The following is a 23,919-nucleotide window of genomic DNA, read 5'->3' on the forward strand; positions in this document are numbered from 1 at the left end:
AAATCCATAGTCCAGAGATCAGAGCAGGAAAGAGGTAAAAGGAGATGCTTCCAGGGTCCTTTATACCGTCTCCCATGTGGAGGGGATGCTCTCAGTCTTAGTTTGTGGAAAAAATACAGGCACAAGATGGCATCCAGGGTCACATGAGCAAGTCACATGCCCTTGCATGCTTTGATGACTCATAGAAGGAGCCATTACCCATATTTTGGCTAAAGCATCCACCGGAAGCCTACTGGGTGGGGACAATCTTCTTCTATGGCCCATTATGAGATGTAAGTGTTCTTTAAAGGGCCATCAACTTGAATAGTTCATTCACAATGTGCTGGCCAGACTGGATATAAATTACCTTGTGGGTGTTATCCCAGGAGCAAACATGTTTGAAATATAGGTCTATGTAGCCAATATTCATAACTTCAGATGCAAAAATTATACATGCATATAAACAGGATAATCATACTCAGCAAGCAGGGCCGGCTCTAGGCACCAGCAAAACAAGCTGGTGCTTGAGGTGGCACATTTTTAGGGGCGGCATGGCCGGTGCCAGAATGCCGCCCCTGCCGCCCCTAAAAATGTGCCCCGGCCACCGTAGCTCACCTCCGCTGCTGCCGCTCGCGCGCCACGGTGCACAAAACAGCTGATTCGTGCACCGCTGCTTGCCCTCCCTCCCAGGCTCTCAAACCTGGGAGGGAGGGGGAGACTCCGAGTGGCCGCGGCGCGCGAAACAGCTGATTCGCGCGCCGCTGCTCACCCTCCCTCCCAGGTTTGAGAGCCTGGGAGGGAGGGGGAGACTCTGAGTGGCCGCGGCGCGCGCGCCACTTCTCCCCCTCCCTCCCTCCTAGGCTTGAGAGCCTGGGGGGAGGAGGCAGGGCTGGGGATTTGGGGAAGGGGTGGAGTTGAGGCGGGGCCGGGGGTGGGGTAAGAAAAAAATGGGGGGCGGGGGGCAAAATTGTTTTTGCTTGGAGCGGCAAAAATCCTAGAGCAAGTCAGCAAGTCATAACTTTTCCATTGATACCTTACATGATATACTTTGTTCAAGATTTGTTGCAATTGTCTGACAGGGGCAATATTAATGGTCACGTTCCAATCATACAGCATCACAGACTGTTACTTAGTAATTTATTTTATTATAATAAAACTTGTCCAGATATGCTTCAAATGGTTTTAAAACAATTCTTAGCTTTTTTCCTAACCAACCAAAAAAAAACACCCTACAAACAAACAAAACCCCTCCAACTAGATCAGATATCTTAAGGGTTTTAGGAATATTTGGGTTATAGACACAAGCCATTGATTAATTTCAGTGTACTTGAAGACTTGAAAAAATTTAAAGCTTACAGTTTTTAATTTAGATGTTACCTTGAACTAAATAAAAGATGGGGACACGGGCAGTTTTCGGAAAATTGAATGCATTGGAGTAGAAAGGGAAAGCCTTGGGGAGTTGCCATCCTTTAAGGCTTTAGGGACTATGCTTCAGGATGGAACATAAAACTACTTGTTCAAGTAAGCTTTGAAAACCAACATTTTGGAAGGGTTGTCTTCAGGAAAATAAAACACCCATTCTAGAAGCTTGAAGCCAGCAACAATCTGTTTTATATCCTGCTTTGTATAGGTTTTTTGTTTTTGTTTTTAAATAGCAGTTTATTTTTAAATGGTCAAATACTCCATAACACTTTTGCTCTCATGGCTGTATTCTATTGGGATTCATGAGTATACTATGATTTTTAACTGTCTATCACCTTTAATTTCCCCTTTACCTTCAGACAGAAACTCCAAGTAGACTAGATTCTTATCTACAAGGCAAGGCTTTTCCCAGTACTCCAGTGCAATTTCTTTCTGGGAAAGATGGGGAAAAAATGATAAAAGCTGTCAAGTAGTAAAATTAAGAAGTCATGATTAATTTATAAAAAACAACAATACCTTATGAAACATGTCATTATCTGAATGTGACTGTGCCCCTTGCAACCGTGAATGCTAGTCCATTGGCTTTGCTCATATGCAACCGTCCTATGAGCAAATGGAGGAAAGGAAACTGAAATGTCGTTTTTCACTTATGACAAAGCAATCGGATAGATCTTGAGCACAGTTTCCCAGAGACACTCTCCCTTTCCCTAACATTAACCTAAAACTATGTTTTAGTGGCATAATCAATAATAGTACCTTCTAAATGCATGGAAAGATTTACAGTTATTTTAGTTTTCTATGTGGTGTTACCTAGAGATGGGCTTGGATCAAGCCACACAGTTTGGATACGTCTTTGCCAAAGTTAGGGGATGTTAAGATCTGAGGCATTGATTTGTCCCATCATGGAGATAATTGTCATCTCCATTGTTGAGTTCTGGATCCGAACTTCCTCGAAGTTTGGGATTGTTTGGATCTGAGGCTTCGGATCAAGATCAGCTCTAGATTGCATTTTTAATTTCAAAATCCTGTACACTTTTTATATAGGATGTGATACTGCTTAGATGATGATCAGACCTGTATTGGACATGAAAAATTGTGGTAAGAGTAAGCCAGGGTGGTGATTATGTTATCATAGAACCTAGGAACCCAAGTCATGAACCATTGTGCTAGGCATTGTACAAAGATAGAATAAAGACAATCTCTGCCTCAAAGAGTTTATAGTCTAAGTATTAAACAAGAGACAACAGATAAATATAGACAGGAGAATACAAGGAAACATTGAGACAGTATTGGTCATCGTGAAATGTTGTGGTCTCAGTTCACTGGTGGCCTAACCATTATGAAGATTTTTTTAGGCATCATGGCAGAGGAGAGTTTTGAGGAGGATAATGAGGTAGCTTTATGTTTATGGGGAACTGCTGATGTTTGCTGGTTTATGGTTTATGTTTCTGGGGTATGCTGATGTTTATGGGGAACTCCTCCAAGTGTCAGGGGAAGCATGGGAAAAAACACAAAAAAGTCTGCTTGCTTGCAGATCTTAGCAAGCGGGCAATGGAGGCTGGCATCATGGGCAATTAGAGGCGGGAGTTGATGTCTTGATAGTGAATGAGAGATGATAGAAAGGTGGGGATAGGCCATGAAAGGCCTTGAAAAGGAAGACAAGCAGCTTGTTTAATGTGATAATGAAGTGGTGGCAAAGAGAAGATTGACATGGTGAAAATGATAGGCTGGGGAAATGATCTTTAAAGCAACATTCAGAATGGATATGAGCGGGGCATGATGGCATTTGTCAAGGCCAGAGAAAAGGGTGTTGCAGTAATCGAGACACAAGGTGAAGAAAGCCTGCACAAGTATTTTAGTTGAGCCTTAGAAGCATAGAACACGAAGGGATCTTAATTTTTCACTGATCAGGTATTTGTTCTTCATGCTGACTCTTCTAATCCTAAAGAGCAGGTTACCTTCCTCTTGAGCAAAAGGGGGCTTGTTAGTGCAATCAGTGGGCTCTCACTAGGAGCTGAGTTTGCAGTGGCACACAGTAAAATAGTTGAGAACTTCCATTTTGTTTAATGTTTATTTTAGGAGGGTTTTCAAAGTAGTATATTGAGCACTTTCTTTTCCTTTTCCTGCCTATTTTTCTTTCTTAATGGGTTGGGCATTATTTGAGACATTTCTTCTCCCACAGTGACGAATCTCTGAGGCACTCCTTCAGGGTTTGACTGCTTCTCCTGCCCAAGATGGCAGAGCAACCCAGAAATTACAGAAACATGCTCTGTCCCTGAAAGCCTTCTTCTGAAGGAGCCTCTGTTCACAGAAGGACTGTATTAGTAATGTGCAAAGCATATTGGACCCTCACTCTCCAGGGAAACAAGTATCAGAGGGGTAGCCATGTTAGTCTGTATCCACAAAAACAACGAGGAGTCCGGTGGAGTGAGCTTGCAATTTGTCTAGGTCTAGGATACCTGAATATTTGGCATAGCAACTAAGTTCTCTGTTTTGATTATCATACATTAATAATTTTTAAAATAGGCTTAGAAATATGGTTACATAAAGGCATTACTGAATCATTGTAGTTGGGATATGAAATTCAAGGAAATGACTGAATTGGCCTAAATTTAGCCCAATGAATATGTAAATTATGAGGTAATCAGTCAGTTTTAATATTTTTTCATTGCTGTTCTTCAAGTTGCAAAATAGTGAATAAATGTGCACATCCCAGTAGTGATCACGGTATATCACTATATAAAACAAGCCATGTATGAGAGAGAAGAACTCTCATGTTCCCTAAATTGACTAGTTTGGTAACATCGTGCAATAATGGGAAAACATTCTGTAATATTTGTTTTTATCTCGACACTTCTGTTGATGAATACACGTGTTTTTGTAGGTTTTTTTTTTTACAAAATATACATGTAGTGCACATTCAGGTCTAATAGTAAATTCCCTTTTCTCTGAATTGCTGCCAAATAAGATTCCTTTTCTTCAAAGAAAATGTTTTTGTCTAGCAGTTGGTTTATCAGTATCAGTCTATTTAAGTATTAGTCTTGGCAGTAGATCCAGGAGACTTCACTTTTGCTTTCTGTTTTCATGTTGTTCATATGACCTTTATGTCCTTCAGAATAAAAATACAAATTGCCCCTCCTCTTACTTTGATGAAAAACAGAGCAGGAATTTAAATCCATGACACGCACACAAATATCAAAGCTTATTTACCTCTGAAAAATACGTTAACTTCCCCAGTCAGTTAAAAGATTAGAGTGGAAGTGCTTACCTTTATCATGAAAAATACTGTGGGGGACAGAATTATTGTGCCCTTATAGTAAGTCCAGTGGCGAAGAGCTGCAAGATTTTCTACAGCTTTGCTTTTTATATTCTATTTCGACTGGAAATTGCCAGAATGATAAAATGTGAGTTCATCTCCAGATTCAATCTCCCACCAATTTTATACTGATATTCAAATCCAAGGTTTTAGTTTGGAGGTCTCTCTTTCTTACTTTTTAAAAAAGTAATAAAATCCCAGTACAACCATTGTATTCTCAGCTATTTAAACAATACCTTATAAATATTTGAGTGCTGAATGATTTATTCCTTTTTCCCTTGATTGAATGTATTTAATTCCTAATTATAAAACACTGGCATGAAAAATTAATAAAGTTGCAGGTCTCAATTCATAAATGTTATGTATGTTTGGTTTTATATATTTAATACTGTAAGAGAATGGGGCTGATTTTTTAAAAAAGTTAGGCGCAACTTGCATTCGTATTACTACAACTGTCCATGCAAATCTGTTTGCATATGTAACTGGCCAGTTCTTCTTTGAGTAGGATCTCTCACTGCAGGTGTGCTTATACCCCAAGCACCTTTGATCAGAGATTTTTGGTAGTACTGCCTGTTTGGCCCACACTTGCACCCTTGCAGCCTCATGCCCGTGCCAAAGACAGATAGGGCTGCATGGGGAAACAGCCCTCTGTGTCTTCTCAGCTGCCTTGGCCTGAGACAGAGTGCTAGTGTGCTCACTTTACTATTCAAATCTTGTCCTTAGTCTTAGATTTCCTTTACTTTCCTTGATTTTGTAGGGGAGGCGGGGTTTCGTTCGAGATCCCCATTGTCCCAGAGTATGCCAGGATATCCGGGTTTCAAATGTTGCCTCATTTGCCGGGAAGCTGTCCCTGTCAGTGATGGGCTTTCCCCATTTGTCCACTGCTTGGGGGACACACACATTCTCTCATAAGTGTATCATCCACTCAGCTTTTAAAAGCAGAGCCAGGAAGAATCAGAAAATAAAACTTAAGCACTTAATGATGAAGTATTGTCTCCAGATGGCCTCCGATCCAGGCTACTAGGAGTCACCCCCCTCCCCCCCCCCCGGCTTTCAACCACCGCTTCCCAACCCCAAACATCAGCCTGTGAATGAAAATAGTGCCCCGTCAACATCTGCACAGCCACCTATGCACATTCAGGAGATATCCTTGGAGGACTTAGGGAAGACTCACAGAAGAGGACTCATTCTCCTCATAAGGGGTCTGCTTCGAGAAAGCCTTGGGATCCTCAAAGTAAAACTTCATTAGAGATCTCATATCCCATTCTGGGTACCGCATGGGGTGTCAGCACACATTAAGTGGCACACCCATATGGATATACATCTCGAAGAACTCTAGTTACTGCACTCCTTGTACTATCTCTGCTCCTCCCAGCCAGTCTTCATCAGTACCATCTACTTCCATCAGATAAGATTGACCAAAGTAGTTTATGCCCTCTGCATTGATTAGAACCTTTCCCTCTACCAACCCACCTGATGCTCCAGGGTTGTCTTAGTTTAAGATGAGCTGGCCTCCCCCCGTCCAGTACCCTCAGAGTGGCAGAGCTCCTCCTTTACATGAGGAGGAGTTCTCTTCAGCCACCCAAATCTCAGTGCATGATTCCTCTACTTACCAAAGGGACTTCCCTCCTGACTGTTTTGGGGAGAGAGAAGAGTTATATTCAGGATGAACCCACGCCCTGTGCACTGGTTCTAGCACCATTGGATGCCACCTCCCATGCTTTATTGACCCCCTCAGTGGCCATACTGAGATCCTTGGGCTCCAGGTCGACAACAATTCTCATGAGTCCCTAGTTTTTCATGTGGGGACCACAGAAAGAGACATTCTCCTACTTTATCTATCCCTGCTCCATTACCTCAGGTACAGGAATCCCTTGAAGAGCAGGAGGCGGAGCAGATAAGGATGATTCTCTGCAAATGAATGTCTTTCAGATGAGGGAGTTATGCTGCCTCCACTTTCTCTGGCTGATGATTTCAAACAATTAATTAAATGTATTGCAGACTCTTTACCAGTCCCTCTAGAGGATGTCAGAGAGTTGCAGTCAAGCTCCCGGATATTCTTTAGTTGCCACTTTCAGCTAATGTTAGCTTGCAAATTAATGAGTCCCTACTAGACCCTAGCAAAATTATCTGGCAAACTCTGGCAGTGATACCACCAACATGCAATTATGCTGATAAAAGAATATTACATCCCAGCCAAGAGCCCTGAATTTTTATTTTCACGTCCTGCACCTAACTCTGGCTGTGGAAGCAATGAATGAACAGTAGCACATAAAATTCGCACCTTATAATAAGGATCAGAAACACCTTGACAAAGGATGCTGCCTTCCATACCCTGCACATTAGGAGGATGAGGGTCTTTTATTTGGACGGAAGCAGACCATTTAGAAAATTTCCAAGACTGTTGTATCAATTGCTGAGAGGTCCAAAGGGTCCACAATCTCCACCCAAGCACTTTTCAGATGGATTTCTGGATGTATTCTTTCTTGTTATCATAGGGTATTAGCCCATTCCACAAGGGGGGTCTCTACCATTGTGACATTCCCATTGTTGAGATCTGCAAAGCTGCAACTTTGTCTTCAATACATACATTTTCCATGAACCACATGATGGTTTATTCTTCTAGCTGTTGTCCTTGGGAAAGCAGTCTTGTCTTCAGTATTGGACTTGACTCTGAAGTTTCCTCCTTTTGTTTTGAAGTAGAGAACCCATAGGAACACTACTTGAAGAAGAAAGAGATTATCCACCTTGGGCAGTAATTTAAGTTCTTCGAGGTGTGTACCTATGGGTGTTCCTCTACCACCCTCCTTCCCCTCTGCTTCCAAGTTTCTTCTATGGGACGTAGCAGTGGAAAAGGAACTGAGGGCAGTTTACCAGTGCAGGCCTATATATACTCAGTGCAGAGCATGAGGATGTGTAGAGTGCATGTGCAGGCCGAATGGACAGTACTACCAAAAATCTCCAGTCAAAGCACATCTGAACTGGAGAGCCCATAGGAACACACATCTCGAACTCCAGTTTCTGCATAAGGTGAGTACCCAATTCCTTACCTATCCATTTCCTTGCAGGTGCTGCTCTGATGGCCTGTAAGAGGTTCCATTTTTGGGGTAGTGGGGAGGAAAACTCAGCACTAACACTTTCACTTTTTGCAGAAATCCAAAACTTTCTAAGGCAACAAAACAAACACACTCTTTGGGCTCTCAGTATAGGAGTCGAGGACTTGGGATGGGGAGCAGAGTCTATTTAAAAGCGGCATATAATCCAGACTGGGAGAAGTTCCGTTTTATAGACCAGAGAAACCCAGACTTCCAAGCTGCATGGCTTATCCTCTGTAGTGGATCCAAATCAATCTGCTACATCCACAAAATCTTATGCAGGTCTCACTCATCTAATATTTTAAAGGTTCCATAAGTGAGTCCTTAAGCCTGGGACTTTCTGCCATATTAGTAGGTTTCAGATGGTCTCTTGTAGATGAAGTTTTCGGGTCTAAATTCAGGTTAGACCCACCAGATGCATATCAGTTGGGAGCTATGTCCTGTAAAAAATTTCAGGAGAGGAAAGGGGAGAAGAATGAAAACACACTGACCCTGATGTCAGAAGTAACTGTGCAGATCTACTCCTGTGGTGTCATCACTTTTATTGTTCTTTGACCTGCATTTGTGGGTTTTTTTGTTTTTTTTTTCTTCTTCAGACTTACCAGACCAAGTTCTGAGGGTTTTCAAGGCAGACCAGCAAAGTCGCTATATTATGATTAGTAAGGACACAACAGCAAAGGAAGTGGTCATTCAGGCGATTAGAGAGTTTGCTGTAACTGCTACTCCCGATGCATATTCTTTGTGTGAAGTCTCTGTCACTCCAGAGGGTGTAATCAAGCAAAGGAGGCTTCCGGATCAGCTATCCAAGCTTGCTGATAGGATACAGCTAAGTGGCAGGTGAGACTTTGGTTTATATTATGTCAGTTTAATAAGAATTCTAATGCATATGAGTATCTGCAAACTTGTGACAGTCTGTTTTCTCCCCAGAAATATTTCAACTTCAAGGTTACTATTCTAAGCTAGTTAGAGCATATACTACACTAATTTCAGTCGGTAACTTTTCTCTAGTATATGATGATCTTAGCTATCAATTTTCTTCTGGTATTTGATTTTTATAGGTATTATCTGAAAAACAACATGGAGACAGAAACATTGTGTTCAGATGAAGATGCTCAGGAGTTACTGCGGGAAAGTCAAATTTCCCTACTGCAGCTCAGTACTGTTGAGATGGCTGCTCAGCTCTCCATGCGAAACTTTGAGCTGTTTCGTAACATTGAACCCACAGAGTACATAGACGACCTGTTTAAACTCAAATCTAAAACCAGTTGTGCTAACTTGAAAAAGTTTGAAGAAGTGATAAACCAAGAAACATTTTGGGTAGCATCTGAGATTCTAAGAGAAACCAACCAGCTAAAAAGAATGAAGATCATTAAACACTTCATTAAGATAGCACTGCACTGCAGGGAATGCAAGAACTTCAACTCCATGTTTGCAATTATCAGGTAAATAAGGGAAGTTTTGTGTGGGGTTTTTTTTGTTTTGTTTTTTTTTACTGTGAATTCAGTTCAGATTACTGAGGAATAATACTTCAAACTGAATAGAAATTTGCATTAAACAGAAAGGGAGCTGACTAATACTATTACCGTCAGCTTTGGACACTCCTAAAAAAGATAAGAAAAGATTTTTTCCCCCAAGAATCTTGTATCCTGATATTAAAATGTTTGTTGAAATAATCCTTGGAACTCGACCACCTTTATAAAAACTGAAACTAGAGGAATTGGGAAATACAGAAATTGTGTGGCGTGGGAGGAAAGAGAATTTTGAGAAGGATGACAAAGTTAGAGATAGTCAAACTTAGAAAAAAATAAAAAATTTAAGCGGGTCCAGGAATGAGAATAAGTCCAGCAGCTGCATGGAGGAAGGATATCAAAAGGATTGCATATCGCCTTGTTCTACTCTTGTGGTTGTGCCTGTGGGAAAGGTAATGGGGAGGGTGGATAGTAAAAAGAATTTGCAATTATAAGAAAGCAGGTGGCTTGTGGTATTTTCTGTCTTGGTGCTTGATCCTTACAAGATACTGAGTTCATCTCATGAAGTGCTATTTGACCTCGCCCCTTCCTGTGGGAGTTAGGATGTGCATTACTTCATAGAAGGTGCTCAGTACCCTGTATTTATTGAGTCTTGGTATATTATTGATTGTAGTTTTGTACTATCAGCTGCTTAAACTGTTGACAAAAGAAAAATTGTTCCCAGTGGGAGAGTGTACTATTATCTACCCTATCTGGAGCTGAAGAAAGCAATAGAAGTAATTAGAATGCGGTTCTTTGAATTTGGGTTACTGTATTACTGTTGTCTGTTCTTAGGGGTTTGTATTTCATGTGCAGAAAATCCAACTGGGGGAAATTTGTTATAAAATTCCTCAGATTAAGGTATTTTAATTTTTTTTTAAATCCCCAAAGTAATCTCCTCATCTCAAAAAAGATATACTGGCATTAGAAAAAATTCAGAAAAGGGCAACTAAAATGATTAGGGGTTTGGAACGGGTCCCATATGAGGAGAAATTAAAGAGGCTAGGACTTTTCAGCTTGGAAAAGAGGAGACTAAGGGGGGATATGATAGAGGTATATAAAATTATGAGTGGTGTGGAGAAAGCGAATAAGGAAAAGTTATTTACTTGTTCCCATAATATCAAAACTAGGGGTCACCAAATGAAATTAATGGGCAGCAGGTTTAAAACAAATAAAAGGAAGTTCTTCTTCACACAGCGCACAGTCAACCTGTGGAACTCCTTACCTGAGGAGGTTGTGAAGGCTAGGACTATAACAGAGTTTAAAAGAGAACTAGATCAATTCATGGAGATTAAGTACATTAATGGCTATTAGCCAGGATGGGTAAGGAATGGTGTCCCTAGCCTCTGTTTGTCAGAGGGTGGAGATGGATGGCAGGAGAGAGATCACTTGATCATTACCTATTAGGTTCACTCCCTCTCGGGCACCTGGCATTGGCCACTGTCGGTAGACAGGATACTGGGCTGGATGGACCTTTGGTCTGACCCAGTATGGTCATTCTTATGTTCTAATTTTAAATTACAGAATGTAAAAGTAGAAAATGTCTAGTACCTGTATTAAAGAAATACTTAAACACTCTTGCACTCTTCAGAATACTTCAGGTTGAAGAAATAAAAAAATATAACACTATAATAATAGAAATGTAAATATCACAGGCTACAAAAAAGGGTTATTGGCATATATCGTTATTAGCCTTCCATGCAAAAGCCTTTGTTTAAAAAAAAAAAAAAATCATCTCTGCCACTTGTCCTGAAGGTCAGTGGATTTGAACCCCATCAGACCAGAAAGGGAAGAAAATTCTCCAAAATCAGAGACCCTGGCCAGGAATCTGTCAGTGCCCCTGAGGCATTTAAATCTAGGTACTTAGTTCAGCCACTTCAGCTGAGCTTAAATCCTGCTTCAGAATATGGGGTGAGAGGCAGCCTGTCAGTTAGCTAGGACTTGAATAATAGCTGACATTATAGATTGATATCAGTACCTCCTTTGCAGCCAGAAGTGAATAGCTAGTCAGGACCACTGGTGTAAAGTACTCCCTTTGCCAACAGCACTAAGGGAGTGGACCACGGGTTTTTCAGCCAGCTCCTGTATATCCTTAAGTATTTCCTGTATATCCTTAAGTCTATTTCAGCAATTCCATCTGGAGGTGACATGGCACATGGATTGTGTCAAAGGAAATGGTCTTAGCACTATCACTAGGTATAGATTTGGAGATAAGCATCCCTGGTCACTGACACACTCTGGGAATCCAGGAGTGACCGTGAGTCCAGATATACCTAGAGATTGTAAACTTCCATGGTAAAGGGCAGACAACGCCTCTATAGTGGAGGCAGATACCAATCTGGGTATATTGCATTATATAGATTCCATCAGTCATTATAGTTAATATAAAGTCATACCTTTAAGATATGCATTTTCATAACAGAATTATTGTATAGATTTTATAATGCACATTTTCAAAATACAATTTTTGCTTACTAATATTTGCACTTGATTGGTATATTGCTGTACTACAACACTTTGCCCGATATGGGATATGATATTTCTGCTACACAAAATTGTATAGTTTTATATTTGGGTGTTGCAGTTTTCTTTCTATTAAGTTTGCATAGTTTGTAAATAGTTAAATAGTTTGTATTTAATTGGACAAACAAAACAAAACCGTAATGAACTGTTTTCAGTGGCCTGAATTTGGCACCGGTTGCAAGGCTCCGCACTACTTGGGAAAAACTTCCAAGCAAATATGAGAAGCTGTTTCAAGATCTTCAAGACTTGTTTGATCCATCTAGGAACATGGCAAAATATCGTAATGTCCTGAACAGCCAAAACCTACAGCCTCCCATTATTCCTCTCTTTCCTGTTATCAAAAAGGACCTTACATTCCTCCATGAAGGTAAATGCAAAATAGCTTGGTTCTTTATCTCCACAGAAAATGGATTTTGCAGCCTAGTAGCTGATACCATTACTATTTACTTGTCTTCTTTTTATGAAATATAGGAAATGACTCAAAAGTGGAAGGCTTGGTCAATTTTGAGAAGCTGAGAATGATTGCAAAAGAAATTCGTCATGTTGGTCGAATGGCTTCTGTTAACATGGATCCTGCTGTAATGTTCAGGACTAGGTAGGTTTGTCTTCAACAGAGCTTCAGTTGATTGAGACAAAAAGTTGAGTATCAATAATAAAATAAGTAATTCTCTAGTGCCCGTCCACAGCCCTTAACAAAAGAAACATTGCAAATTAAATAATGAAAGATGAGACATTATCTTCCCACCTGTGGTGCCTCTTGTTCTTTCTATGCCTGGAACACTCATAGAAGTCAATGGGAGTTTTCAGTTACAAGATTGGACTGTATAATTTCTGTATCACTGGTTGTATTACAGCATTATAGATGTACAATGTCTCATTCACTACCTTGTACCACTTTTAGGTAATCACAGTTACGTACTGTATCCACATTTTAAAACCAGTTTTAAAAAGGAAAGCAATTATAGATCTTACCATGGAGGAAACAGTATTTTAAATTCTCCCACAGACAACCAATTTGCCTGATTCCATGATGAGATCCCACCAATTCATAGTCTGAATAAAGATATTCTATCTCACTATATACTGTATTAGAGGAAAGTTTATTGTATGAAATGTTAATGCATACGACAATCTAAATTGCTCACAGTTTACTATAAATAGGAATATTTGAACTTCAGCATAAATCAGTGGTGCAGGAGAATGTGAAGTGATTGCTGTTTGGTTTTGTGTAGAGCTAGTGTAATGCACTCTCGCTTAATTTGAACGAGAAGAGTTTTTAATATCCGACTGTGTGCCTCAGATAAGGCTGTTTTAATGTTTGTGGGCTTCTAGTACTGCTTGTCCTGAGGTCTGGTCTTTTCTTTCTGAGCTTGTGATCTTTCTCTGTCTCTTCCTAAACCCATGCTTCACTCTTCATGGCTCTCACTTGCAGGAAGAAGAAATGGAGGAGTTTGGGGTAAGTGGTTGGAGACAACGCACACAGACAAACATTCTTTTCTGACCATTTGCATTGTTTTTCTACTTGCTATCTTTAATTTTCTGATGCTTTGACATTTTTCTTTTAACCCTTTTGTACTTACAATAAGTTTAATCCAATGGTGCTTTTGCTTTTGAGGTCAAAAACACAAGAGCTGTGAAACTATTTACAGATATTTTTGAGTGTGATTTGGGGAAGGGTTGTTTATTTAGCACACCAATACAATTGACTTTAATATAACCAGTCTGGCTTGTAATAGAAAGGAAATTCCAAAATAGAATGGGGATAGCTGTACAACTAAAATTTACAACTAATTTACATATGCCTGATAAATGAATGAAGATGAAATCCACTGATGTTAAAAATTGAAGTATCATGTTTTTTACAGCTCAACTAACTATATTTTCACTCTAAATCCAGCCTCCATTTTTTACTCTTAACAAATCAGAAGCCACAAATAGCTTCCATATATACATACACAAATTGAAATGCATGACGTTTATTTCCTCATTGACTAATTGATCATTTGTTTAACAAAAAGCTCATCGTACTCAAGTTAGGGCATAAAAAAAATTTTTTTCTTCATTACTATTGAAATTGAGGTCTTTATAAACCCAGATTAAGACTATGTTGAAGACACTTTCTAGATAATTTGTATTTAAATTTGAAGCCCAGCTACAGTTGTCTGTCAGCATTGCCTTGCTGCATGAGCTTTTCTTAATGCTCCAACCTTCTCAGTAGCTGACTTATGTGAGAGAGCTGTCTTGAATGCTTTTCTAGATGTGTGAAGGGAGATTGCCTAGTTGGAGCAGAATAGGTTCCAGGCAGTTATTTTATTTAATTATACATAAATTATTATTTTTAACCAAATAAAGAGATTTCTTGATCCTCATCTTCTGTCTATTATAGCTGTTTGACTTACTGGAATGAGGCATGTAAGCTTTGACCGTAGACTGACATTCATGGAACCTTTTGCATGTTTCCCGTTTATGAAGTGATACTGTGCTGGACTAAGTCTATCTTTCTCCTCTTTCCCACTTCACTTCAGGTCTCTCAGCCAGGGCAGTACAAATGCAGCAGTGCTAGATGTTGCACAAACAGGGGGACACAAAAAGCGGGTACGTCGCAGCTCCTTTCTCAATGCCAAAAAACTGTATGAAGATGCTCAAATGGCACGAAAAGTGAAGCAGTACCTCTCTAACTTGGACCTGGAAATGGATGAAGAGAGCCTCCAGACACTGTCTCTGCAGTGTGAGCCAGCCACCAACACATGTGAGCTTTTTCATTAAATAAGCATTATACATAGCCGCTTATATCTGCATGTAACTTAACTTCTGGGCTATATCTTCCTGTCACTTACATATCTGTTCTCTGAGCTCTGTTATGTGGAAAGGTCAGCAAAGATTTTATAATTAAAAACAATATGTGTTTTAAAGGAATTAAAGTTCTCTCCCTCCCTTTGCCTCTTTAAATAGGTATGGATACTGCAATCATTGTATTTTAGCTCCTTTTAATTAAAATCAGGAGTTTTGAACCTTTCACTTAAAGACTGCTGAAATAGAAGTTAATTCCTTGTTTCTTCCATTTATTACAAAGTACCGAAGAATCCAGGGGACAAACGGTCTGGGAAACAGGAAACGTCACCAGTGGCACCTAGGGCAGGAATTCAGCAGAAGGTGCAGCAGCAGCATAAAATAAACCAAGCATTGCAGGTCCCTGCTGTGTCCCTCTATCCCTCTCGCAAGAAAGTACCAGTCAAAGACCTCCCACCATTTGGTAAGTGAAATGAGTGGGTGGGTGTGTTTTGTTAAAAACGTTTAAATGTTTTTGTATAGTTCAAGCAGGTGTATTTTTGAACTGGTGAAATATTGTAACATTTAGTTCAAGTTAGTGCTCTCAATTATCCCTCTGTCAGTTTAGACAGCATATATAAATCCTCCTCCTAGCAGATAAACAGGAGAAAACTACTCCTAGTAAAGGGGTCTGGCTGGCTTATCCTTTTCAGTTGTAGACTTGTTTCCATCTGGTGATAATTGCTCTCCTGGCTGGTGCACTAGACCCTTGGGCTTAAATTTTCAAGTCACTAATGATTTTGCTTGTCTCCATTTTTGAGTGATCAATCTGAGAGACCATAAAGGGGCCTGATTTTCAAAAGTGTTTGAGCATCTGCCCTCCAAAAATCAGGCCTGTCCAAGGTATGTCAAGTTGAGTACCCCCAGTCATTAATCACTTTTGAAAATGTGGGCTGTAGCTTTTAACTTTTTCATTTGACACTTGCCCTTCACCACCACATTCCCCCAAATCTTTTTCTATTGCAGTGCTAAAGTTCCACTGTTTGGGATGCCACAGATTGAAACAGGAGACTGGTAATATCTTATAAATAATTCGATTTCTCCAAGTCTCTCTCTGGCAGCTAAAGTAGCTCATCCTGTTGCAGTGTTATGAAGGAGTCTGAAATTTTTCATATCTAATTTGAATTAAAAACATATTCTCAAATTTGTTTCTAAGCAGGATACGCTAGCTATCCCCTTTATACGGGGAGTGATTTTCCAGAAACGTTGCTCTATTCTGTCTCCACCTGCTGTTAGGGTCTCTCACACCTATTGTTTAGGCTGCAAAAGATGGATTTAAAAAAATGAACACCAAATGAACAAGAAATAATGTAGTATTCGTCTAGTTCTGTAGATTCTGCTGTCTATAGGATCAAATAAACTGTGTTAATCAAATAATTCTGGATTATTGATTGCAACACTGCAGTCCTCTAGATCAAATGCAAATTCTGTAGCATGCTTGAAAAAATAACTCCACCCCTGAAATTTGCAGAGCTGTCACATGTAGATCAGTCTGCACTTTTCATCAGCAAACTTGATGCCTGTTTCAAGAGAGCAGTTCTTCAGTCTTTGCTCTCTAGGTCTTCTCTAGGAGTTGTTACTGCTAATCTCCCAAAGTATAGGGTTTGTGCAGAGACAGTTCTCAAAGGAGAAAGGAAGAAAGCCAACTCTAGGAATACATTGCCCCACCAGATGTTCACTTGCCCAACCTTCCGCATCACTTTCTTTGGTGATATTCTAAGCTATTTTGAATAGCCGAAGCAACTGAAGAGTAGCTGAGGTCCTTTTATGTAATCTTTCAATAAACATTGGAATCTCTGAGGGATTGTGTACAGCTCCACCATTTGCTAGTTTTGATCTCCCAGTACTCATCACACGCATCTCCCAGGTGATAGATCTGCAGAAAAAATATTCTGGAACACGAGTTACAGGAGATCTTTTCGATGAACAGGTGGAAACCCAGACACAGCAATATTTTGCTAGTAGATGTGAATTGGAATCTGAAACAGAGTAGTCCAATTTCATTGTCAAAGCTGAGAAAAATACAGAAATGAACAGCATATTGTAAATAGAGAGGAGTAAATTATTTTTTTTAATTTAGATTATTAAAAATGGTATTAGAGAGATGAGGTGGGTAAGGTAAAAAAATTTTATTGGACCAACTTCTGTTGGTGAGAGAAACAAGCTTTTGAGCTACACAGAGCTCTTCTTCAGGTCTGGGAAACTTAGGGTACGTCTACACTTACCTCCGGGTCCGACGGCAGGCAGTCGATGTTCTGGGATCGATTTATCGCGTCTTGTCTAGACGCGATAAATCGATCCCGGATCGATCCCGGAAGTGCTCGCCGTCGACACCGGTACTCCAGCTCGGCGAGAGGAGTACGCGGCATCGACGGGGGAGCCTGCCTGCAGCGTCTGGACCTGCGGTAAGTTCTGACTAAGGTACTTCGAATTCAGCTACGTTATTAACGTAGCTGTATTTGCGTACCTTAGTCCGAAGTGGGGGGGTGGTGTGGACCAGGCCTTAGGCTATGTCTACACTAGAGACCTTACAGCAGCACAGCTGTACTGCTGCAAGATCTATGTATCCACTCTATGCCCATGGGAGAGAGGTCTCCCATCAGCATAATTAAACCACTCCCAACAAGCGGCGGTAGCTACATCATCGGGAAAGCGTCTCCCACCAACATAGCACTGTCCACACCGATGCTTATGTCATTGTAACTTACGTTGAACAGGAGTGTGTTTTTGCACATCCCTGAGTGACATAAGTTTTACTGACAAAAGTGCTAGTGTAATAGCTGAATACAAGGTGGAACAGATCATTTAGCATAAGTAGTTAACACGTGTTTCAAGGGAACATTCAAGGTGAAGTGGCCTGTTAACACCCTTCAAGTGATAGGGAGGAAAGGAAAGCAGGGAGGGGCTGGGAGGGGAGCAGCTGGAAGGGTTGTTAGTGGGTTGTAGATAGTTGTAATAAGCCATAAATCCAGTGTCTCTATTCAGTCCATGATTTTTAGTGTCTAGTGAAGTTATGAATTTAAGCTCCCAGGCTCGTCTTTTGAAAGTGCTGTGCTGGTTTCCTGTGAGGATGAGAACTGATAGGTCAGATATAGAGTGATTGCTTTGGTAAAAGTGTTCACTCAAAGTGGTATTAGTAACTCAAGGAAGATAAATATTTTATCTTTACAGTGTCCCTATAATGCATTGTAAAATTAACAAGTGTATATATTTCCAGCTTAATACTTTCTTGCTTGCTTGCTTGCTTTCTTAAAGGCATTAACTCCCCACAAGCTTTAAAGAAAATTCTTTCATTGTCTGAAGAAGGAAGTTTGGACCGTCACAAGAAACAAGCTGAAGACACAATATCAAATGCATCTTCACAGTTGTCTTCTCCTCCCACATCACCACAGACCTCTCCAAGGAAAGGTATAAGATGTGCAACACTTTCCCATCCTTTTCCTGAAACCTGCAGGCTTTAGAAATAACTGTGAGGGTATCTTGGAGACTAATGGCTTGTCTAGATGAACAATTAGTGCACAGCAAGCTGGGATGTAAATTTACAGCACACTAACTGTTCATGTGGACTCTGCTACCAAACTAAAAGTTCACTAGTGCACACTGATCTACTTGCGTCTCAAAGCAGAATAAGTCAAAATGCCCTTTCAGTGTGTGGTAGCATGGTCCACACGGACATTTAGTGCACAGCAGACTAGCGCAATGTAGATTTACACCACAGTTTGCTGCACGCTACCTGTGTGTCTAGATAAGCCCTTAGGGTGACATCTTTTCCTACTTATGCTGCCATATGAGGATTGGCAGGGGAGTGGAGTAGTGGTGCCCAAGTGGATGCCTCAGGAGCCATCCTGTTAGCAAAACGCAGGAAGATGGGTTTAGAGTATCCTGGAGCCATCACACTAAGCAACTCTCCTTACTGCTACTTCAGAGAAAAACATGTCTCCTTCAGTTGCCTTCCACCAAAGGCCGCATACATGGGCAGAAGTTCAGAGCTCATAGTGGCACCTTGGAGCATCACTGGGTATAATAACCAAGCCCTCTGCTGATTTCTAAAGGAATTACTAGGTTAAAATCATGCCTGCCTGCTGTGCAATTGTGCTGGATGGAGAGGGACCCATGCAAGACAGCAGGATATTCCGTAGAGTGTTAAAGGCTCAGATCACTAAAGCATTACATTTCCTTTATGCAAACACCTTAGTCATCCCGAGAATCAAGGTGGAAGTTTGACACATGGCTTTGCACAATGAGGCTTTCTTGGCTGAGTTAGTTTCTATGGAATTATTTAAAATTATCTTAAAATATACTGGTTGAGATTACTGTCCAGTGTGACTGGCCAAAACTGCAAATGAGTTTAAACAAGATGATTTAAGACTCCTGATGAATTTCTGTCCTGTTTCCTTTTTCATTGTACTGGCTCTGGTTGTTAATTAAGAGAAAAAAGATCAAGTGCAAGCACTTGCCTTTCTTGTATTTAAAAAAAAAAAAAAAATGGTCACTATAGAAATGGAATAGCATATTCCTATAGCAGGTAACCTCGAGGTCATTTTCTCCTCCTATCCTTTTCAGAATAACATAGAAATCAATTTTAATGGCTGCATGAGAGAAAGTTGTATTAAAAAATCTGTGTCAGAGTTGAGCCCCACACAGTAAGAGCTCAGGCTTGTGATAGAGCTTGGACAGTTCTCAATTTCACTGTAGAAATAACTCCCACCAAATTGCACTGTGATGCTGAGAAATTGAAACTTGTGTGCATTTCATCTGGGTATCACTCTCTCCTGTGTCTGTCAAATGGATATCTAAACTCTTTTCTCATCCTGTTGTTAGGTGGCAGTGGCAATCAGCTGAGATATTATGGCTCCAGACAGTCGGATCTAACCAGTTCCTCCTCTTCTCTCGGAAGTGAGAACAGTAACAAGAATAACAATGCACCACGGACCTATAGGATAGGTGGGGTTTACAAAACCAAAAGGAAAAAGATCACACGCACAATTGGCTAATGTTTTTAAAAGGTTGGAGGGGTCTGTCCTTCAGAAGTACAAATACATATCCAAAAGCACTGCTGAAGTGAGCTTTTCTAAGGGTGAGATAGAGGAGGATCTTATGCAGAAAATCCTTTGATAATCAGCTCAAGTCTTTGTAAGATCTCAGCATAATTTTATCTCGTGTGAATTTATATGAATTTGATCACATTCTATCAAGGCCAGTGCATTTATTGAAAAAGGAATCGGGATCAGATAAATGGAGAGGAAGTGTAGTACTGTGTATTTGGTAAAGCAATTAGTGAAAATGGTTCTAAGTTTCAAAGCATTTCCAAGATTTAGTGGCACCATGAACTAACGTGTTTTCTCTCTTAACTTTAATCAGATTTGGCAGTGTTAGGGACAGAACCTCAGCTAGTATGAACTGTGTAGCTCCACTGAAATCTCTTGGAAGTTTAATGGTGATTTTCAAACTAAAAATTAAAATTGCATGCTTACATACAAAAGTATGTTCTTGAATGGCATCTAACCTATCTTTTTAATTCTTTTTTGTACAGCACCTTGCACAATAACTAGGGATCCTGGTCATTACAGTAATACAAATATTTTGTAATAAAAATAATAGCTGATAGGGCATTCATCACAAAATTACATTTTAATAATTTACCTTCCTAAAGAACTGCTTTTAGGATAAACTTTCTAAGAGTATGTGTACACTACCACTTATGTCGGTATAACTTATGTCACTCAGGGATGTGAGTAAGCCACCCTTTTGAGCAACATAAGTTACATTGACCTAAGCGCTGGTGTGGACAGCACTATGTCGGTGGGAGAGCTTCTCCCGCCAACATAACTACAGCCACTTGTTGGGGGTGGATTAATTAAGTCAACGGGAGAGCTCTCTGCCGTCAGCTTTAGATCATCTGTACAAGAGAGCTTGCATCGGTGCAACTGCACCGCTGAAAGATGTCTAGTGTAGCCATAGTCTAGAAAATGTTAATTGCCTGAAAACAAAGGATTAGATGGCCAGCTCAGGTTTAGCTGACAAATCTCACATGCAGTGCTATAATCAAGGCCCATATTTGCAAGGTGATCAATCATCTACATGCAAAGTGTGAATTGTCTGCTGTGTTCTATGCTATCATGCAAACGGCCCCAGTGCCGAAGTATTCTTGACTCTGTTTGTTCAAAATGGAAACAAAATGAGGGAGCATGCTAAAGTAAATGACTTTGTGTTGGAGGGAATGACTCTTGCAGCCCCTCACATAAGTGGAACATACATTGGAAACCTGTTTGGATTAGATAGACAGTGAAGGTCAGATGAATGGTACATAGGAATGTAGGAATTGCCATACTATCAGGCCTAAGGTCCATGTGATCCAGTATACTGTCAGTGGCCAGTACCAGAAGCATCAGAGGAACCTTTAAGAAATCAGCAGTAGGTACATATGAAATAATCTGCTCCCCCACATAGGTTTCATCCTGATCTCTGTTAGAGATTGGTTTAAACCCTGAAGTATGAGACTTAATATCCCATCCAAAATTTCTGTTATCATTAATTATTGTAACTGGATATTCTGTTATACAAGAAATGTCAAATCCCTTTTTAATTCTTGCTACTTTCTTGGCCTCAGTTACTTCCTGTGAGAATGAGTTCCACACGTGAGTTCCACACTGTGTGAAAAAGTATTTCCTATTATCAGTTTTGAATTTGCCACTGTTTAGTTTTTCCAAACATTGTCAGATGCTTAATTTCATTGCGATATGAGACAGAGAGCGGAAGTTCTTAATTTGCCTTCTCTATACTGTACACATATACATTGGAATTGGAACTGCAGAATTAGGCGTTCAACAATTGTTTACCTTCTGTCATCAAACAACAGAAATCCCCAATAACATTTTTAAATGGTGGTGTTTCCCAAACACTTGCTTCTTTTTGACTTCTTTTGTCCAAAAGAAATACAGGCAGTGGTGAAGAAAGTAAACCAAATGTTAGAATGGGACCAAGAGATGGGATGGAGAAAAAGGAAAATACTTTAATGACATTATCTAACTCAGTGTAAAATCCTCATTTAAAATAGTGTGTTTAGTTCTGGTTACCAAAAAGGTTTTGGAAGAATTATGGAAGGGGGTTTAGAGCAGTGGCTCTCAAACAAATTACTGGTGACCCCTTTCACATAGCAAGCCTCTGAGTGCAACCCCCCTTTATATTAAAAAAGTGTTTTTAATTTATATTTAACACCATTATAAATGCTGGCAGCAAAGCAGGGGTTTGGGGTGGAGGTTGACAGCTTGCGACCCCCCCATGTAATAACCTCACGACCCCCTGAGGGGTCCCAACCCCCAGTTTGAGAACCCTTGGTAAGGTGAGGGGAATGATTAAGAGAATGGAAAAACTCTCATATGAAGAGAGATTGAAAAGATTAGGATTGGTTACCTGACAAAGGAGATGAATAAGAAGGGATAGGATAAAAAATAACTTTTATAAGAGAGGGTAGATCAGGATCTTCTGTTCACCTTGTTTCATAATATGAACTTGAAAGCTGGTAAATTCAAAACTGGTAAAAGGAAATAATTTTTCACAAGTAGCTTGTGGAATGTGTTACAGGTATAACTGAGGCCAAAAACAGCAGAATTGAAAAAAGGTAAGATATTTATATAGATAACATGTATGTCTAGAGTTGTTCTAGCAAATACTTAAAGGTTTGGAAGGAATATAATTCCTCATACTTCAGGACTAAAGGCAAACGTTAACTATTGGGGGTTAGAAGGAAACTTTCTCTAGGGACAGAGGGTAACACTGAAAGGTATTTTGCACCTTTCCCTGCGTGGCTCACTGTTGAAAACAGGATCCTGCACTACATAGGCCACTGGCCTCATCCATCATGGCAGTTCTTATGTTCCAAGCCCCCCATAGTGTGTGTTAACATACATAGACATAAACAATACTGCAAGACTGGGTGTTATGTCCTACAAAGGGAAATGTTTTAATATAATTCTAGAGAGCCAAAAACACCAGGAAGTGATAAATTTGGCAATAGTTTTGTAAAGGAGATCAGACTTTTCTAAATACAAATATTTCATGTTGCCACTTACCTTTAAACCTACATTCAGAAATAAAACAGCCACATTTGAATGATGGTCTTGTTGCATATTTTTGTTGCATACAGTACTGCTCTTCTTGATAATTATATTTGCTCCAATAGTACTGATATTGAATATCTATGCTAATGCTTGAACTTTTCTTTAAGAAGTCTTTTGGTTGTAAATTTAGAATGTCTATTTAATGTTATTCTGATCCTTATGCAGGTTATACTTTGGCTCCTAGTGGCACCGTGGATAACTTTTCAGATTCTGGTCACAGCGAAATTTCTTCCAGATCTAGTATTGTCAGCAATTCTTCATTTGACTCCATGCCAGTGTCACTGCATGATGAGAGGAGACAGAGGCATTCTGTCAGCATTGTGGAGACTAATCTTGGTGTGGGTAGAATTGATAGAAGAGCCATGATTGAACCAGATCAATACAGCTTAGGGTAGGAATTGTTTATATTTACGTTTTTAAAAAAACTCTCTTCTGCATCTGTTGTAGAAATTTCCTCCCTTCTGTGAGAGAATTCCACTCTCTCCTTCCAGGTCACCACTTCTATATTACCTCTGTTTTTATAATACTTTACATTCAGATGAGAAAATACCCCACATTGTTCTAATGTCTACAGCAGTGCCAGTAACTACGTGCACCTGCTCTTCGCCGCATGAGGAATTATTGGTTAAATTGGAAAAGATGGGGATCGATATGAAAATCCAGAGGTGGATAAAGAACTGGTTAAAGGGGAGACTGCAGCAGGTAGTACTGAAAGGTGAACTGTCAGGTTGGAAGGAGGTCACCAGTGGGGTTCCTCAAGGTTCGGTTTTGGGTCCGATTTTATTTAATCTATTCATTACTGACCTCGGAACCGAATGTAGGAGTGGGCTGATAAAGTTTGCGGACAAAGTTGGGAGGTATTGACACAAAGTTGGGAGGTATTGCCAATTCGGAGAAGGATCGGGATATTCTGCAGGGAGACTTGGATGCCCTTGTAAATTGGAGTAATAATAATAGGATGAGATTTAATAGTGAGAAGTGTAAGGTGATGCATTTAGGGATGACTAACAAGAATTTTAGTTATAAGCTGGGGACGCATCGGTTGGAAGTGACGGAGGAGGAGAAGGACCTCGGAGTCCTGGTTGATCGCAGGATGACTATGAGTCGGCAATGTGACGTGGCTGTGA

General features: G+C 40.1%; 1 protein-coding gene across 5 annotated transcripts in view; it reads left to right on the forward strand.

Moving 5' to 3' along the window:
- Positions 1-23,919, forward strand: part of RAPGEF2 (Rap guanine nucleotide exchange factor 2) — a 331,016-nt gene that overhangs the window by 300,619 nt on the left and 6,478 nt on the right. For 2 of the 5 annotated variants that reach the window (XM_065405517.1, XM_065405520.1), the window contains 10 exons: positions 8,409-8,649; positions 8,871-9,254; positions 11,999-12,210; positions 12,315-12,438; positions 13,276-13,299; positions 14,369-14,592; positions 14,917-15,096; positions 17,928-18,080; positions 19,494-19,568; positions 22,958-23,183. In XM_065405517.1, coding sequence (XP_065261589.1) covers positions 8,409-8,649; positions 8,871-9,254; positions 11,999-12,210; positions 12,315-12,438; positions 13,276-13,299; positions 14,369-14,592; positions 14,917-15,096; positions 17,928-18,080; positions 19,494-19,568; positions 22,958-23,183 — 1,843 coding nt within the window. Of the gene's footprint in view, positions 1-8,408; positions 8,650-8,870; positions 9,255-11,998; positions 12,211-12,314; positions 12,439-13,275; positions 13,300-14,368; positions 14,593-14,916; positions 15,097-17,927; positions 18,081-19,493; positions 19,617-22,957; positions 23,184-23,919 lie in introns of all 5 variants that reach the window. The other 3 variants (XM_065405518.1, XM_065405521.1, XM_065405519.1) reach the window with 2 other exon arrangements.

Source organism: Emys orbicularis, chromosome 5 (assembly GCF_028017835.1).
Source record: "Emys orbicularis isolate rEmyOrb1 chromosome 5, rEmyOrb1.hap1, whole genome shotgun sequence".
Classification (NCBI taxonomy): Eukaryota; Metazoa; Chordata; order Testudines; family Emydidae; genus Emys; species Emys orbicularis.